The 19583-nt window shown below is 44.7% G+C and overlaps 1 protein-coding gene across 1 annotated transcript in view; it reads right to left on the reverse strand.

Moving 5' to 3' along the window:
- itpr2 (inositol 1,4,5-trisphosphate receptor, type 2) overlaps window positions 1–19583 on the reverse strand; it is a 306596-nt gene that overhangs the window by 49021 nt on the left and 237992 nt on the right. Inside the window, exons 39-46 of the mRNA XM_072241562.1 lie at window positions 18749–18933; window positions 18488–18671; window positions 13900–14156; window positions 12324–12524; window positions 7427–7537; window positions 4973–5068; window positions 2827–2943; window positions 1802–1912 (exon numbers count right to left, since the gene is read on the reverse strand). Coding sequence (XP_072097663.1) covers window positions 1802–1912; window positions 2827–2943; window positions 4973–5068; window positions 7427–7537; window positions 12324–12524; window positions 13900–14156; window positions 18488–18671; window positions 18749–18933 — 1262 coding nt within the window. The remainder of the gene's footprint in view (window positions 1–1801; window positions 1913–2826; window positions 2944–4972; window positions 5069–7426; window positions 7538–12323; window positions 12525–13899; window positions 14157–18487; window positions 18672–18748; window positions 18934–19583) is intronic.

Raw genomic sequence — 19583 nt, forward strand, 5'->3', positions numbered from 1 at the left:
GAGCCTGAATGCTTCGGTGCCTTTTGCCAGGTGGCAGGAGGGAGAAGAGTTTGTATGAGGGGTGCTTAGGGTCCTTCATAATGCTGTTTGCTTTGCGGGTGCGGCATGTGGTGTAAATGTCTGTAATGGCGGGAAGAGAGACCCCGATGATCTTCTCAGCTGACCTCACTGTCCACTGCAGGGTCTTGCAATCCGAGATGGTGCAATTTCTGAACCAGGCAGTGATGCAGCTGCTCAGGATGCTCTCAATACAACCTCTGTAGAATGTGGTGAGGATGGGGGGGTGGGAGATGGACTTTTCTCAGCCTTCGCAGAAAGTAGAGACGCTGCTGGGCTTTCTTTGCTATGGAGCTGGTGTTGAGGGACCAGGTGAGATTCACCGCCAGATGAACACCAGGAAATTTGGTGCTCTTAACGATCTCTACGGAGGAGTCGTCGATGTTCAGCGGAGAGTGGTCGCTCCGTGCTCTCCTGAAGTCAACAACCACCTTTTTTGTTTTTTTCACATTCAGAGACAGGTTGTTGGCTCTGTACCAGTCTGTTAGCCACTGCACCGCCTCTCTGTATGCTGACTCGTCGTTCTTGCTGATGAGACCCACCACGGTTGTGTCATCGACGAACTTGATGATGTGATTCGAGCTGTGTGTTGCAGCACAGTCATGGGTCAGCAGAGTGAACAGCAGCAGACTGAGCACACAGCCCTGGGGGGACCCCGTGGTCAGTGTGATGGTGTTGGAGATGCTGCTTCCAATCCGGACTGACTGAAGTCTCCCAGTCAAGAAGTCTAGGATCCAGTTGCAGAGGGAGGTGTTCAGGCCCAGTAGGCTCGGCTTTCCAATCAGTTTCTGAGCAATGATTGTGTTAAATGCTGAATTGAAGTCTGTGAACAGCATTTGAATGTACGCAACACACATCAAAGTTGCTGGTGAACGCAGCAGACCAGGCAGCATCTCTAGGAAGAGGTACAGTTGACGTTTCAGGCCGAGACCCTTCGTCAGGAAGAATGGTCTCGGCCTGAAACGTCGACTGTACCTCTTCCCAGAGATGCTGCCTGGCCTGCTGCGTTCACCAGCAACTTTGATGTGTGTTGCTTGAATTTTCAGCATCTGCAGAATTCCTGTTGTTTGAATGTACGTGTCTTTTTTGTCCAGGTGGGTGAGGGCCAGGTGGAGGGTGGGATGATGACCTAAAGTAGAAGGGGATGAGGAGAAACTTCAAACTTTCTGCATTTTCACTCAGAGTTGAACTGCACGTGCATGTAACGAGAGCTGTATAACTCATCTCCTTCTACCTTAGGCCACAAACTTATCAATCACCCCTGCTGTGGACCACTTCTACAAAGAAGGAATTCGTATGCTCCACGACCGCTGGACTAAGTGTGTACATGTAGGGGCTATATTGAAAAATAAATGTGCTAAGTTTTCTAAAATTGACTCCTTCTACCTTAGGCCACGATCTTATTAACTACCCCTCGTAAAGCATTCATTTTGTCATTTGTCCAACTTCCCACTAATTACAGATCTCTTCTTTTTTCTTTTTCAATATTTTTATTGATTTCTATATAGAAGAATACAGTGTTCAAGAGAATACATGTTATAAAACAAAAGAAAAAATATAATAATACCAGATACAGTATATTGAATCACATTAACAAACTCCTTACTCTATATTCATATAGATTAGATTAATTTGTTTATTAGAATATAAACACTAATTACAGATCTCTAAACTCCTGCCCACTTGGAAAGGATGGGAGTTAATGATGGGGAGGGGGGGGTGTAAAACAGTCTGATTTCTTTACCTCAATCTGTGCAGTGCGACTGGCGTAATACGTTAAAGCTTCACTACCCTCGTCTTGTGGATCCGACCCAGGTTTAAGCTTCTGTTGTAGTAGCTTGTTATGCTGTGATAGCTGGAAGAGAAACAGCATTAAGTCCCTGTGTAGGGAGAGCTCTGTAACAGACAAGTGATAGGTTACATCAGAACAGTGTTAAGTCCCTGTGTAGGGGGAACTCTGTAACACACAGGTGATAGGTTACATCAGAAACAGTGTTACGTCCCTGTGTAGAGGGAGCTCTGTAACAGACAAGTGATAGGTTACATCAGAACAGTGTTAAGTCCCTGTGTAGAGGGAGCTCTGTAACAGACAAGTGATAGGTTACATCAGAACAGCGTTAAGTCCCTGTGTAGGGGGATCTCTGTAACAGACAAGTGATAGGTTACATCAGAACAGTGTTAAGTCTCTGTGTAGGGGGAACTCTGTAACACACAGGCGATAGGTTTTGGAGGCCTGTCCTGGAGCTGGAGGACTATTCTGGAGTCAGGAGGACTGTTCTGGTGACTGGAGAACTGTCCCGCAGACTGGAGGACTGTCCTGGTGACTGGAGGACTATCCTGGAGTTGGAGGACTGTCCTGGAGTTGGAGGACTGCCCTGGAGACTGGAGGACTGTCCTGGAGTTGTAGGCATGTCCTGGAGCTGGAGGACTATCCTTGTGGATAGGTAGGAGGGAGGAAAGGGATTTGTTCTGCTGCTCGCTGTGTTCCATTGCGATACGTTCCGTGTTGCTCTCTGAGTATTGTGGGCATGCTATGTTGGTGCTGGTTTGTGTGCAACACTTGCGGGCTGCCCCCAGCACTTGGTTAGGTTGTGTTGGCTGTTTACGCAAACAACACGTTTCTCTGTTAGTTTCGATGTACGTGTATAAATAAGTCTGAACCTGATCTGAATTTGATGATATGGCAGGAAGTCACCATGTGGACTGCTTTTGTAGGGAATGCAATGGACCCCACTCCACCCCCACCCCCAATGAAGCAAATCAGCATACCTGGTGAGCCAGGATATAAATATTATGACCAACATCCTTTGGAGAGATATAATCGTCTGACGTGTCATCATCGTTAACCTCCACACCTTGACAGTAGGCATTCTTTATCACATCAACCTTCGAAAGAAAAGATACTCAGCTTGGAAGGGTGAATCCTAACAGGAGCCATTCATTTGAATGATATTAAATTAAAAATGCTTAAACTGCTGTGGGAAGATTAGAAAACGGGTGATGGCTTCAGTCATGGGGCGTGATTACTAAGGGAGCTCTGGCCAATTTCACCTTTTTCTGCCTGCAGTTCCAAATTCATTTAGACCTCAGGGTCTGAGCATGGCACGGAGGATGCATGGCCATCTTCAAGATTCAAGAATATTTTTGTTACTTGTAAAGGAGAACAAAATGATTGCTACTCCAGGTTCAATGCAGCATCAAAAAACACAATGAAAATGATTTTAAAAAACGCGATAAATATAAATTTAAATGCACAATGTGCATAGACGGAGTGTACATACATCGGGTGATGCATGGTGTATGGACGGGGTGGTGGGGTGTGTTAATGAGCACTGCTATTGATCAGCTGGATGGCTCGGGGTAAGTAACTGTTTTTGGTCCTGGCGTGGTTGCTTCGTAGCCTCTTCCCTGATGGAAGTTTACCTAGTTGAGACGAGACAGACCAATGACGTCAGCTTGCTACCTAAAGCTGCGACTGAGATCATCATTCTGTAAAAACTATAAGCACAGCCCACAATATGAGGCCTATCACTGATGCCGCAGGATTAACCTGGTCTATAAGTCTCTGATTTACTGCCCCCATGGGCAGAAGCCCCTCAGGAGCTCGGCTGTAGTATACGCAGTCAATGCCAATTGAGACCTTATCTACTGGGATCCACAGAGAGAGGACAAACCCTGGAGGGTCAGGAGTCCCTAGTTCATTTCAGGAATATATTTTGTTCATGCCCAGCACCTGACTGACTTTGCATCAGTACAGGTTTACTTCCTTCCTGAAGTCAGAAGCTTAGGCTAAATTTCCTCATTTTCTTTGTCAATGTATATAGTTTGGCAGAGTGATTAAACATTAATGAAGTCAGGTTTAAGGAGTTTAAAAAGGAAAGATTTAACAGGTGTATAAAGCCACACAATTTACCATTTACATGATACTCAAAGGTGTTTAAAGATACAAAATATCACATCTTGGGCTTTGAATGATTTTCACGTTGCGATATTGGGGCAAGCTGAGAGACCAATACTAACTCAATGAAGGTTATAGTAATGGGAATAAAATGTGCTTGACAGGGTGGGAACAATGCAAAGCCTTGCAAGATGAGTTTTGGAATATATTGTTTGCAGTAGCTATGTGACAAGTTTTGGAGCATGTGCTTTGCAGTAGCCATGTGACAAGGATGCATTACATAAATTGTTACACAAACGTCTCGATTTAATGGAGACAGGGCGGTGATGGAGGCATCTGGCAGGCTTGCCCCCATTGCTCAGGACGTTGAGTACAGGAGCTGGGATGTCATGTCACAGCACTCAAAGACATTGGCAAGGCCACACTTGGAGTTTTATGTAGAGTTCTGAATGCCCAGATATAGGAAGGATAAACTGGACAGGATGCAAAAAGGATTTACTACAATGTTACTGGGATGGAGGGTTTGAATTATAAGGAGAGACTGGGACTTTATTCCCTGAAGCGTAGGTGACTGAGGGGTGATTTTATGGTTTATGAAGGCATAGGTAAGTTGAATATTGACAGTCTTTTCCCCAGGGTAGGGGAATTCAAAATTAAGGGCAATGGGTTTAAAGTGAATGGGGAAAGAATTAATAGTGACCTGAGGGGCAACTTTTTCACAGGGTCTGTGGAACAAACTGCTCGAGGGAGGGGTATAGGTGGGTTCAACTGTGGCATTTCAAAGGTATTTGGATAGGTGAATGGATGGAAAGCTTCAGAGGGAAGTGGGCCAAATTCAGGCAAATGGGACTAGCTCAGGTAGGCATCTTGTCTGGCGAGGACAAGTTATGCTGAAGGGCTTGTTTTGACAATGTATAAGGGACTCTATCACTCTAATGTGCTGTGTGTTAGTTGAAAGCCCAGCATCAGCTGGACAGTATTGCGTATTACTTGCAGAATAGTGTTGCAGGCTCTTACCAGTTCCTTTGGGCGCATGTTGTACAGAATTCGTTCTGCATTCTCACTGTCATGTCTACTTTCCATTATCGAGAGTAGAAGTTTAGAAGCATTGTTCTGATTTACAAGAGAAAACATACAAGCATTTTAATTAAGACCACATGAAATAATAGCAAATGTCCACTTTTATTAAGACTATTATAAAAAGAGAGAATGCTACAACTAGTCAAGAGGTCAGACAGCATCTGTAAAGAGAAAAGAGTCGATGTTTCAGGTTGAGGCCACCTCTTCAGAACTAAGTGTTTTCATCCCTCTCTAGATGCTGCCTGGCCTGCTGTGTTCACCAGCAACTTTGATGTGTGTTGCTTGAATTTCCAGCATCTGCAGAATTCCTCGTGTCTGCGTCCTCCACAACCATTGGTTTTAGCTTGAGGAAACTGTAAACCTCTTGACAGCTTTAAAAGACGAATGAGCTGAGCTGTGGTTCTCACCGTTGTCGGTCTGGCCAGGAGCATCTGTCAAGGTGAGGATGTGGAGGGGCAGCTGATAGGGGTAGGAGGGTCTGCGGTATTAAAAGAAACTCTTAGATAGGATAGAAAAATGGAGGGTTTTGTGGGAGGGAAGGATTAGATTGATCTTAGAGCAGGATAAAAGGTTCTGTAATGAGCTGTAATGTTCGATGACCCAACATTCAGTCCTGTTACTACTTTCTCCCCATATCATAGACTTATTTTGGCATAAGAACTACTTGAATATATTTTATTTATGCCTTCTGTGGGCCAGAATCCAACAAGTTCATTATCCTTAGGGAGAAGTTGTTTCTCCTTAACTCAGTCCTAAAAACCCGTTATTGCTTATGCTCTGTTTCGAAGATTTTTCTGGATCTCCTCGCTATCTGTGTTTCCTGTTCTGGTCATAAGAACGAGTTAGCCCTGCCAATTAATAAGCTCAAGACTGTCCCTGGCTACAACCTCAATCCTGCACTCCTGTCCATCGCCTTGCTATACAGAATCAAGCTAACACTGCATCAGAAGTATCCACTTCTAGAGCCTTTTGAGGAAGAAGGTTTTGGTGCATCTTTACCTTAAATGCCTGACCTCTTTATCAGTCTCTCCCATAAGTTATGATGGCCGTTGGCCGGATCCAAGTCTGCAAATCTCTGTGAGTCTACTGAGGAAGCCCAATGTCTGAGCCCAAGTACACTGGAGGCTGGAGGCCAAACAAGGCATCCAGTACTGGGGTAAGAGCTGTGTGTGTGTGTGTGTGTGGAATGCAACTTGCTCTGCTGTTGTCACACAGAAATTTTCAGTGGAGGGGAGTGAAGAAAACACATTTTTTAAATTTACCAGTGGGATGTGACAACACGTATGACCTATTCCCGGCAATAGGAGGATGGTAGGTGATGTTTCTTGCACCGAAGACTTTTCTCATTTAAAGGTAACATATTTTCCCCAAAATTCATCACTCTTGTGGTGATCACAGAAAATGTCTATGTGCTTTATGGTCAATAAAGTACACTTGAAGATGAGCAGAAGAAAATAGGAGTAGAGGTCTGCCCCACCATTCAATATGATCATGGCTAGTCTATACAAGGCTTCAGTTCCCTTCCCTACCAGTCCCTGAGGCTCTCAATTCCCTGATCTTTCGAAGATTTGTCTACCTTCACTTTAAGTGTATCTGATTATCTGGTCTTCACCACTCTAGGGACAGAGAATTCCAGAGAAGGAATTCCTCCAAACATGTTTCAAATGACCAACTCCTATGTCCCGTCATTCAAGTTTCTCCCACTAGTGAAAATGTCTCAACATCTACCTGGTCCTGTCCCTTTATGATCCGCAACATGCTGCACTGAAGGACATTGTGGTGGCACCGCAGTTACATTATTGTACTAATAATCCAGAAACAAGACTTCAAATCCCACTGGTCAATGTGGAATTTAAACTGAGTTAATTCTCCGGAAAAGTCTTTGCAGTGGAGATGACAAAAAAATTGATGGAAAAGCTTATCTAGTTTGCAAATGCTCTGCAGGAGAGGAAATCTATCTTCCTTTCTTGATCTGGCCAACATGAGACCCCAATCACTCCCCAAGTGCTTCAGTCTTTCAAAGAAAAACCTGAAGTGTTTGCATCACCAACTTTTAAAGGGTAATTATGGACCAGCGATAATTTTGGTCAGAATGTGTTTCTGTGAGGTGGTTTGAAGTTGAGTTTTGCTGGTTCAAGGAGCAAACTCCTGGGATTTCTTCAAAACATGATCATTGCACCTTTTATGCTTAAACTTTAGTCAAATGTCTTAGAAAATGGAATCTTCAAAGAAGAATTTACCTTAATACATGGGGGTTTTACAATAAATACTGAATGTAGGCCATTGGTAAATGGAAATCTTAACATCATTAAAATCTTTGGCAAGTACAACCAAGCAAAATATAAAGAAAGAAGCCAAGCATCTTTTTTATAAATAAAAGCAAGACTTTACCTTTAGTTTCAAGACCAGGTCAATGTGGTACTTTCCAAGAGGGTTAATGTCATTGAGGATCAATGCAATAATGATGTCAATTCCATTGCATTCATGGGTGGTAATGCAGGTCTGTGTAGGACAGAATTAGAGAAGGGTTAATTCCTTTTGCAGGACGCTTACGAGTAATAACAAAATGATACCACAAAGAAAATATTACAAAGAAAGCACACCTGCCCCTCTACTTCCTCAGGAGGCCAAATAAATTCAGCATGTCCCAGTTGACCTTCATCAATTTTTATAGATGCACCATAGAAAGAAACCTATCTGGATGCATCGAGGCTTGGAATGGCCACTGCTCTACCCATGACAGCAAGAAGGTGCAGAGGGCAGTGACACAGCTCGGCATATCATAGACACCAGCTTCTCCACGTACTGTCTACACTTCTCACTGCCTCAGTAAAAGCAGCCAGTTAACATCATAGACCAGAACATTCTCTGGTGAGAAATAAAAACAGAATGTAAGAGCTTCTATTAAAAAAAGCCTGGTGAGGGCAAATAGAACACAGAACACTGCAGCACAGTACAGGCCCAGAGGCCCCCGATATTGTGCTGACTTTTTAACCTACTCTAAGATGAATCTCACCTTTCCCTCCTACATAGCCCTCCATTTTCTATCATCCATGTGCCTATCCTATATAGGCATCCATTAGTCTCGTGAGACCATAGATTTGCGCCTTGGAAGGCAAGGTTGTATGGAAGACCGGCAGCTGCCCATGCTGCAAGTCTCCCCTCTCCATGCCACCGATGTTGCCCAAGGGAAGGGCATTGGGACCCATACAGCTTGGCACCAGTGTCTTCGCAGAGCAATGTGTGGTAAAGTGCCTTGCTCAAGGACACAACACGTTGCCTCGGCTGGGGCTCGAACTCACGACCTTCAGGTTGCTAGTCCAATGCCTTAACCACTTGGCTATGCACCTATATGCCCCAATGCATCTGCTTTTGCCACCACCCTGGCAGGGCATTCCATGCAATCACCACACTCTGAGTAAAGAAAAACCTCTGACATCCCCGTATACTTTCCTCCAATTTGTCCACCATCACAACAGTCCACAGCAGATGCCATTTCATTGACCCTTCGCTCAAGCTCTGAATACTTGGACAGGGAAGCTGCAAACATGAGGATGCTCTTCATCCCCTACAGCTCACCATTCAACGCTATCATCCCCTCAAAACCAATCAATAAGCTCCAAGACCGAGGCCTGAATATCTCCTTGTGCAACTGGATCCTCAATTTCCCCACATGCAGACCTCAGTTAGTTCCGATTGGCAACAACATCTCCACAATCACCATCAGCACAGGCACACCACAAGGCTTGGTGCTTAGCCCCCTGCTTTACTCGCTTTATACTTATGACTGTGAGGCTAAGCACAGCTCCAATGTCATATTCAAGTTTGCTGATGACACTACTGTTGTTGGTTGAATCAAAGATGGCGATAAATCAGCATATAGGAGGGAGATTGAAAATCAGGCCAAGTAGTGCCTTAACAACAACCTCTCACTCAATTTCAACAAGACCAAGGAGCTGATTATTGACTTCAGGGTTAGGAAACCAGAGGTCCATCAGCTAGTCCTCATCAGTGGTGGAGAGGGTCAGAAACTTTAAGTTCCTCGTTGTTATTATTTCAGCATGTAAATGCAATTACAAAGAAAGCATGCAGTGCCTCTACTTTCTTAGACGTGTGCAAAGATTCAGCATGTCATCTAAAACTTTGACAGACTTCTATAGATGAGCGAAGCAGAGGATACTGACTGGTTGCATCACAGTCTGGCATGGAAACACCAATACCCTTGAATGGAAAATCCTACAAAGAGTTGTAGATATGGACTATTGCATTGCGAGTAACCCCTCCCCACCTTTGAGCTCATTCACATGGAATGCTGATTCCATCATCTGGGGCCCCCTTCCAGGCCATGCTCTCTTCTCATTGCTGTTATCACGAAGGAGGCACAGGAACCTCAGGACTCAGACCACCAGGTTCAGATTCAGAGAGTTATTATCCCTCAGCCATCAGGCTCATGAACTAGATGGGATAGCTTCACTCACCCAAACACTGAACTGTTCCCACAACCTATTGACTCACTTTCAAGAACTCTTCGTCTCATGTTCTTGATATTTATTGCTTATTTATTATCATTATTTGTTTCTTTGTATGGACTGTAAATGTCCACAAGAAAATGAATCATAGGATTGCAAATGGTGACATATATATACTTTGACAATAAATTTACTTTGAACTTCTGAATCACCTTAATTTCATGTCCCTTAATATTAGTTATTTATGCTCTGGGAACAATTCTCCAGCTATCCACTGGAATTATGCCTCTTATCATCTTGTACACCTCTATCAAGTCACTTCTCATCCTCCTGTGCCCCAAAGAGAAAAGTCATAGCTTACTCAATCCAACTTCATAAAACATGCTCTCTAATCCAAGCAACATCCTGGTAAATCTCTGAAGGTTGTCACTATTCTAGCATTATGCTAACCTTTACGCTACCGTTCCAACACGACCATGGCTTTATAAATGTGACCCACTATCAGAGACGGAGCTAGAAAACAGGGAGCTACTGATTGTGAGACTGAGATTGGTAGTCTGGAAAATGCTGGGATGTATAACAAAGACATTTGAAAATAATATGTTTGATTAGAGGCAACACTGAATGTTGGAAAGGCATACTATATTTGGTAGCCTACTGGATCTCTTTAATGGGCTGGGTAAGCGAGAATCAGTGAATGTGCTGCATTTGGATTTCAGAGGGTTTACAACAAATTCTCACATAGGGCTGCTCAACAAGTGACAGGGTTTTGCAAGGAATATACTAGCAGAGATTTAGAGTTGTTTTAAAGATAAAGATTAGCTTTATTTGTCACATGTACATCATAACATACAGCAAATCAAATCTGTGAGGATGCGCTGGGGGCAGCCAACTAGTGTCGCCATGCTTCCAATGCCAACCTAACACTCCCACAACTGACTAACCCTAACCCGTATGTCTTTAGGATGTGGGGAAAAACCGGAGTACTCGGAGGAAACCCATGCGGCCATAGGGAGAATGGACAGATTCGTTACAGACAGTGGCAGGAACTGTATCCCAATTTTACATCGGGCTGCTGTAAAGCGTGGTGCTAATGGTTACATCACCACGCCACACCATGTGTTGGGTAATCGATGGAAAACAAAGAGCAGGAAAAGTCTGAAGGCTGCAGGCCAAGTGCTGGTAAATGGGATTAATGCAGATGTGCGGCCTGCTTTTGCGCCAGATGGCTATGAATAGATGGGATTTTCTCAGACTATGACTTATGGAGTATGACAGGATTACTGCTTGGGGCTCCTCAATTGACCATCTGCATCAGCAAAGTGACTGAGGGGACCAGACCTTTGTTGATGACGTAAATATGTGATGAGGATTCAGAAAGGCTCCAAGAGGATTATAGACAAGCTCCAGCAGCAGGCAGCAGTAAAAACGCAAGGTTACCCACATCAGAGGATGAAAGTGGGATGCAGGTATTTTTAAAGGTTGGGTCATGCTGATGTTCAAGTGGACTTGGATGTCCTTGTACACAAGTCACTGAAAACAACCATGAAGATGCAACAGGTAAAGAGGAAAGCAAATGGCATTTAGAGTTATTTCACAGGGTTGTACAGCACAGACACACGCCACTCAGCCCACCAGACTCATGCTGATCTTTTTGCCCATCTACACTGAACTCACTTGCCACATTAGGACCATATCCCCCTACACCTTGCCAATTTAGGTGTGTGTCTAAATGCTTTTTTAACATAGTCATTGTATCTGATTCCACCACCTCCTCTGGCAGCATGTTTCAGATATCAACCACTCTTTGTGTACAAAAAACTTACCCCCCACACCCTCCCAGATTTTCCTTAAAGCTCCTTCCTAAATCTATGCCTGATTTTTGGTACCAGTAGCATGGGTAAAACATCTGACTGCCTACCCCATCTCTGCTTCTTACAATCTTAGGTCAGCCTCAGCCTCCTTTACTCCAGAGAAAAGAAGTCAACCCTGTCCAGACTCTCAGCAAAACTAAAGTCCTCCAGTGCAGACGTACTGGTGAATCTCCACTGCACTCTCCTCTCTTCAGTTACTTACTTCCTACGGTGTGGCGATCAGAACTGCACAGAATACACCAAACTGTGCAAGGATATGAGTAAAACAACAAAGGTGACTGACTGAAACTATGCAGGACTTTGCTGAGACTGCCCAGAGTTCTCACAGATTAAATAATGACACAATGCATTGAAGTAGGACAAGGTAAAACAATAACAATGCAGAAAAAGTGTAACAATTGCAGAGAAATTGATCATTGATTCTATATGGTTATTATTCGATTATGGATTTATTGAGTATCCCCAGAAGACAATGAATCTCAGTGTTGTATATGCAGACATATATGTACTTAGATAATAAATTTACATTGAACTTTGAGAAACAAGTAAACAATAAGGTGCAAGATTATAATGAGGCAGATTGTGAGGACAAGAGACTGTACTAGGAAACTGCTTTTACAAAGAACCAGCTGGTAAACGCCAAAAGAGGTTTTTGGAAAAGTAGTTGATCAAGTTTGTTATGATAAAATACACTAGAAAACTCTCATCCTTTCCTTGACTGAATTCTAGCAGAATGGCTGAAGATAAGCTAATGGCAAAGAGATGCCAGTGGGAAGAGAGAGGAAACGCCCAGTGTGAACCTCCCACATTCAGCCGAGTTTATCAATAGATTTTGATTCAAAGTGTTCAGGAGTTTGACGATGTAATGGCAGAATCTTCCAGAGAGATTAGCTAGCATTATGTTAAACTCAACTTGAACGTCACCCAACTGCCTGGGGTTTTTACCTGATTCTCGTGACAAGGCCCCTGGCAATATTCAGTCAATGTTTCCAGTGTTTGGTTAATGAGGGAGACATTCTTTTTGTTGATGTAGAGTCCCAACAGTCCAAGACCACCAGTGGTGCTGCCACAGATACAATCCATAAACTGAAGTGTCTCACACACCAGGTTGTAATTCGTTTTGTTGTTTTGGTGCCGAAGGAAGTTCTGGAATAACAGCAAAAGTTGGAAACTGAAAACCAAGCAAATGTTTGAGATAAAAAAAATAGCATCTAAAAATGTGGGAATGTGAGAAGCTGCAAAGAGTAGTGAACTCAGCCCACCATTGGTATATCTACCGGAGGTCTGCCTCAGGAAGGAAACATTACCTCCCGACAATGCCATCTTCTCCCAGCTGCCACCAGGCAGGAGATACATACAAGAGCCTGAATCCCACCAGGTGCAAGAGCAGCTGCTTCCCTTCGACCATCTGATTCTTGAAACACTTTGAACTACTATGGACTTTGTTTTATGTTGTTCTAATTGTAGTTCTTCTATAATTTGGCACCATTTATGTTGTTAATCTTTTTTTTTGTGAATATTATGTATCTGATGCTCTGTGCTTGTGATGTTGCTACATGGAAGTTATTCATTGCATACGTGTCCTTGTGCAGATGATGACAAACCCAACTTCAGCTTCATGTCAGCACAGAAACAGGGCTTTCAACCCACGATGCCTCCCCAAGCTAGCCACATTTATCTATGTGTGGCCCATATCTCTCTAAACCTTTCCTCTTCACATATCTGCCCAGCCCTTAAAAGTTGTTATTGGATCTGCCCTTAATCACTTCCTCTGACAGCTCATTCCACCTATGGACCATCCTCTGCGTCAAAAAGTTGCCCCTCAAGTTTCTAACAAATCTTTTCCCCTCTCACCTTAAACCTGTACCCTCTAGTTTTTCTGTTGTACCAATTTACTTTTCACCTCAGCGAAGAGCTTTTGAGAAGTAGAACCCTGAAACGTCGACTGCACCTCTTCCTACAGATGCTGCCTGGCCTGCTGCGTTCAACAGCAACTTTGATGTGTGTTGCTTGAATTTCCAGCATCTGCAGAATTCCTGTTGTTTGGGTGTCAGTGGTGAGTGTGATGTGCTTCATAAGGACTGCCCACAATCAACAGCTCGGCGTACTGGGGAATGAGACCCACAGATTTACCACCTTCTAGCTGAAGAAGTCCTCCTCATCTCACTTTTAAAGGGATGTCCTTCTATGACACTACCAGGAGTCCAGTCAGCAGCAGAACAGATAAAAATTAAATCCTTATTTGCTGCTCATCTGGGCATATTTTATAAGCACACTTACAGTTCATTTGTCATCGGCCATGTCAGGCTGGTGTTACTTATGTCGCTGAGGTGCTGATTAGGGTGTTTGTCCACTAATGTCAGAGAATTGTTCTCGTTGTGTCCCCATCCCACCTCACTCAAGTGCGCTAGGCTGCCGGTGAGATTTCAATGGAAGATTGTACCAGAAAAAGCCATTCATTCCCCCATCAATCCAAGTCAGTTCCTTGAGGATGACGACCTGCAGAAGCCTGTGACCTCACCTGCAGCTCGAGGTTGTGATTCTCACATAGCAGCTGAAGGAACCTTAGGATTGGCTCCATTATAGTGATTAGAGGGCTCATAACCTCCTCATCTCCAGATTTCTCCTCCAGTCCAAGGCAGTCATTTCCCATGGGGACGAGGTCACCCTCGGGGTCCATCTCTCTCCTATACATGTAGTAGGCTTTACACGTGGCAGCGGAAGCCTCCACCAACTGTCCTTTCACTCCATCCTTGAGGTGAACTGTTGAGTCCCGTGCTGTGGAATGACAAGACGCAGTGTGATTGTAAGCCATGCTTTACACTGTACTCGATAGCCTTTACAACTAGAACTAGCAACTGGAATTGAATGGAAGGGCTATCCATCCTCTTATCTAAGTGTGCAGCCCACATCTGAAACAGGAAAGCTCTGGGGCCACAGATAGTTTGCCCAGATAACGTTGGTAATGTGTTTGTTGGCTGTCCATAAGCCCGTTAGACAAATGAGCAGAACTAGGTCATTCAGATCATTGAATCTTCCCCTGCATTCAATCACAGCTGATTTATTTTCACTCTCAACCCTACACTCCTGCCTACCCCCTGACTAATCAAGAACCTATCAAACTCTACTTTTTAAATATACATCCGTGACACTTCACACGCTCTGGATCTCTTCAATGATTTCAAGTTCCCTGGCCCCCATCATCTTATTTTCACTATGAATGTCCAGTCCCTATACACCTCCATCCCCCACCAGGAAGGCCTCAAAGCTCTCTGTTCATTTCTGAACACCAGACTCAAGCAGTTCCCCTCCACCTTGCAGAATTTGTCCTCACTCTCAGTAATTTCTCCTTTGGCTTCTCCGACTTCCTTCAAACAAAAAGGGTAGCCATGGGCACTCGCATGGGTCCCAGCTATGCCTGCCTGCTTGTCGGCTACGTGGAACAGTCTATGTTCCAAGCTTACACTGGTTACAGTCCCGCACTTTTCCTACGCTACATCAATGACTGCATTTGTGATGCTTCCTGCACCCGTGCTGAACTCAACGACTTCATCCACTTTGGCTCCAATTTCCACCTTGCCCTCAAATTCACCTGGTCCATTTCCGACACTTCCCTTCCCTTTCTCAATCTCACTGTCTCTGTCTCCAGAGACAGCTTATCTACTGCATTCTGTTACAAACCCACAGACTTTCACAGCTACCTGGACAACATCTCGTTCCACCCTACTACCTGTAAAAACACCATCCCCTTTTCCCAAGTCCTCCATCTTAGCCACGTCTGCTCTCAGGATGAGGCTTTTCATTCTAGAATGAAGGAGATGTCCTCCTTTTTCAAAGAAAGGGGCTTCCCTTCCTCCACCATCAACACTACCCTCAACTGCATCGCTTCCATTTCATGCACATCTGCTCTTAACTCGTCCTCCTGCCACCCTACCAGGGATAGGATTCCTCTTGTCCTCACCTACCACCCCACCAGCCTCCGTGTCCAGCACATGATTCTTTGAAGCTTCTGCCACCTCCAATGGGATCCCTCCACCAAGCACATTTTTCCCTCTCTCTCCACTTCCCACTTCCTGCAGGTTTCACTCCCTATGCAGCTCCCTTGTCCATTTGTCCCTTCCCACTGATCTCCCTCCTGGTACTTATCCTTGCAAGTGGAACAAGTGCTACACCTGCCCTACACCTCCTCCCTCACTACCATTCAAAACCCCAAACAGTCCTTCCAGGTGAGTCTGTTAATCTGTTTAACAGACCGTGTCTGTTTATCTGTGGAATTCTCTGCCACAGGAAACAGTTGAGGCCAGTTCATTGGCTATATTTAAGAGGGAGTTAGATATGGTCCCTGTGGCTAAAGGGATCAGGGGGTATGGAGGGAAGGCTGGTACAGGGTTCTGAGTTGGATGATCAGCTACGATCGTACTGAATGGCGGTGCAGACTCGAAGGGCTGAATGGCCTACTCCTGCACCTATTTTCTATGTTTCTATGTTGGTGTTATTTACTGTGTTTGGTGCTCCCAGTGTGGCCTCCTGTACATCAGTGACACCCGGTGTAGAATGGCAGACCACTTCGCCAAGCATCTACGCTCTATCTGCCAGAACAAGTGGGATCACCCAGTGGCCACCCATTTTAATCCCACTTCCCATTCCCATTCCGATATGTCCATCCATGGCCTCCTCCACTGTCGTGATGAGGCCACACTTCGGCTGGAGGAACAACACCTTATATTCTGTTTGGGTAGCCTCCAACCTGATGGCATGAACATTGATTTTTCAAACTTCTAGTAATGCCCCCCAACCCACCCCACTCCCCCCTTCTCCATTTCCCATCCCCTTTTCCCTCTCTCACTATATCTCCTTGACCGCCCGTTGCCTCCCTCTGGTGCTCCTTCCTCTTTTCTTTCTTCGATGTCCTTCTGTCTCTTTCACCAATCAACTTCCCAGCTCTTTACTTCATCCCTCCCCCTCCAGGTTTCACCTATCCCCTCCCCCCACCTTTTAAATCTACTCCTCAATTTTTCTTCTCCAATCTTGCCAAAGGCTTTTGGCCCGAAACATAGACTGTACTTTTTTCTATAGATGTCGCCTGGCCTGCTGAGTTCTTCTGCTGTTAGTGTAATGCTCTTTCTGTAGAAGTCGTGTTTGGGTTATGGTTAGGGATAATGGGTGCTTTGGAATGTGAGACATCCAACGAAGGGAGTGTGCTTTTCGTGCTGTGTGCCCGACACTGGTGTGTGAGCTGGGTCTTTGGTTCGGCAGGAGACGAAGGGGGAAGACGCTGGAGGGAAGAGGTCGTAGGACTCAACCTGGAGCAGAGCCATGATTCGACGAAGGCTGGAGAGATCGGAGGAGGATCGACGAAGGGGAAACCATGAGTTCCAACTTGTGCACATTAGGCTGTTTCATTAAAATGGGCCCTTTTCTTTTTCTTTACTAACCCTTTAGCCAAATTAAGAATTATAAAGCTAAATCGTTTAATTGTATGTGGTGTACTATCTGTTACTTTATAGTACGGATTCGTAACAGGGTAACAAATCACACAGCATCCACACAAACCGGGGGTTTCTGGGTGGGCTTACACCCCAATCCCCCACGCTTGGCAGGGCCAGAGATTGTCTTTCCTAGACTTACACAGCCAACGGAACCAGAGTGTTTCACTCGGATTTCCTGCATCTGCAGATTTTCACTTGTTTTAAATATACCTAATGACTTGGCCTCCACAGCCACCCGTGGCAATAAATTCATTGATTCACCACCCTCAGGATATCAAATTTCCTCCCCATCTCTGTTCTAAAGAGATTTCTTTCTATTCTGAAGCTGCGCCCTTTGGTCCTGAACTCGTCCACTATGGGAAACATTCTCTCCATATCCAGTCTATTGAGGTCCTTCAATGTTCAATAGGTTTATATGAGAACCTCTTCATTCTTCTAAACTCCAGTGAGTAAAGGCCCAGAGCCATCAAATGCGTCTCATATTGTTAACCATTTTAGTCCTAAGATCATTCTTGTAAACCTCCTCAAGAACCTCTTCTGTCCACCCAAAGTTGAAGAGTAGATCCACAATCTCTCCCTTCCTATCCTCAGTGAGCCTCATACAACTGCAAAATCAGAGCCCAGTGTGGCTGAAGATGGAGCCATAGAAGCTTCCAGCAAGGTTTATGGGTGAAGGTGGGGGAAGCAGGGGTGGGGATGTCCCAACTGCAGTAGTGGAAGATCAGAAACTATTTATTGTTGTGGGTTTCTACCTGGGTCCCATGACCTGCATGGTTATTTTGAGCAAGTTCAGCAAAGGCCATCGATGGCTCAGTCATAGAATAGTACAGCACAGGAACAGGGCCTCTGGCCGAACAATGTTGTGCTTAACGAATTAAACCTGCATTAACCATTGTGTGTATGCCTCCACACAATCCACACAATGACCTTATCCCTCCATTCTCTGCACATTCATCGAAGAACCTCTAAAACATCTACCACAGTTGCCTCCAACACCAGTGCATTCCAGGCATTCACCACTCCTCTGTGTAAAAAACTCGCCCCGAGAATGTAGGTCCATTGGACCAATACTTAGGATGAGGATGCTGTCAGATGAGGAGAGATCGAGTAAGAATGGCATACACTCAGAGGAGTCTGAGGGAACGAATGGTGATGTCATTGAGACCCACAAGTCTCCAGTCAATCAGCATGAGGGTTGTTTCCTCAGGCTGCAATGTCTAGAGCTTGGACTCCGGCATTTTAGAGCTGAGGTACAGGAGATACCTAATAAAGTGGCCACAGATTGTACTACAGTCTATAAAGTACTTTTAATTTTGAATTATTTATAGAGTAATGAGGGAGCTGGAGCAGTCAATGAGAAAGTGATCAGAACATCGAGCGATGGGTAAGTATGAGACAGGATTCCAGGGAAATCTCTGTCTTGAAATCTTTGGCATGAGCTTAAGTCTGATATCTCAGCATTAAAGTCAATCCTGAAATCTGCAGGGATGCAGGTGCCTCAACCATCAGAATTTGCCTTGCGTCACACTAGCAAGGTTCACTAACCCACCCGCAAGCGGTATGCTAATCATAACTTCACCCTGCAGGATTGTGAGCCTTAACTGCTTCTCTTGGAGTTACCTCTTTTCCTGTTGATGGGTGCCACCACGTCAGAGTCATCGTCCTTCTTCTTACTGCTCAGGTCATTAGTGTTGACTGACACTGTGGCCTTTATCTCTTGCTGGGCCACCTGCATTCGATCGTAGAACACCTTGAAGAATTTCTCAGATTTCTTCAGCTCGTTCAGCTGATGGTGAAATGAGTTCTAAGATTTTGGAAACAGATTGATTAGCAGAGGGGCAAGCATTTTTTCAGAATTAAGTTCCCTGGCCCGTGACTTACCTGGGTCTGGGTGTTTCCTCCCTCTAACAAGGCAATACCAAGCATAATACTTTCTTCAAAGATCCTGCTGTTCTTTGTGTTTGTGATGAGGTCAGTGACCAGCTCAGATGCCCCTTCACTGTCCAGGTGGCACTGAATGTCGTAGACAGAAATCCCACCCTTGTCTGAATCCGATGAGGAGCTGCCTGTGCCAAAACATCATCAGATATTTCAGTTTCAATTTTAGTATGAGTACATCTGCCCCTTCCAGCAAAGCACAGGACCGGCGACACAAGAGACTACAGATGCTGGAATGTGGAGTAGCCAGCAAACTGCTGGAGGAACTCAGTGGATCAGGCAGCATTTGTGGATGAATGGACAGTCAATATTTTGGAACGAAACCCTTCACCAGGACTGCGAAGAGAGCAAATAGCCAGTTCTGTTGCCGCAAAACAACAAATTTCACGACACAGATCTGTGATAATAAGCTTGATTCTGATATGAAAGGGTGGAGGGATCAGGTGGAGCAAGAGGGGGTGGGCAATAGGTGGATCAGTCTTTTCATCAGATGAAGTGTCATTGACCAGCAACATGAACTCCCGTTTCTTCCTCCCCAGACACTGCCTGACCTACTGAGTGTTTCTTTTACTTTCTGCTTTTATTTCATATTTCCAGCACTTGTAATATTTTGTTATTGTCAAAGTTCAATTCTGGCCCATTTAATACAAGAATAAAGTTGAACTCCAAATTTTAATTTCTTTGTTTTAGGGTGCAGCATATCTTCATTCCAATCCTTATGGGAATGAGCTTGAGCACACAGTAAACACACACCTCCTAGATCCCAACCCACCCAGAT

The sequence above is a fragment of the Mobula birostris genome, chromosome 23, assembly GCF_030028105.1.
Source record: "Mobula birostris isolate sMobBir1 chromosome 23, sMobBir1.hap1, whole genome shotgun sequence".
Lineage (NCBI taxonomy): Eukaryota > Metazoa > Chordata > Chondrichthyes > Myliobatiformes > Myliobatidae > Mobula > Mobula birostris.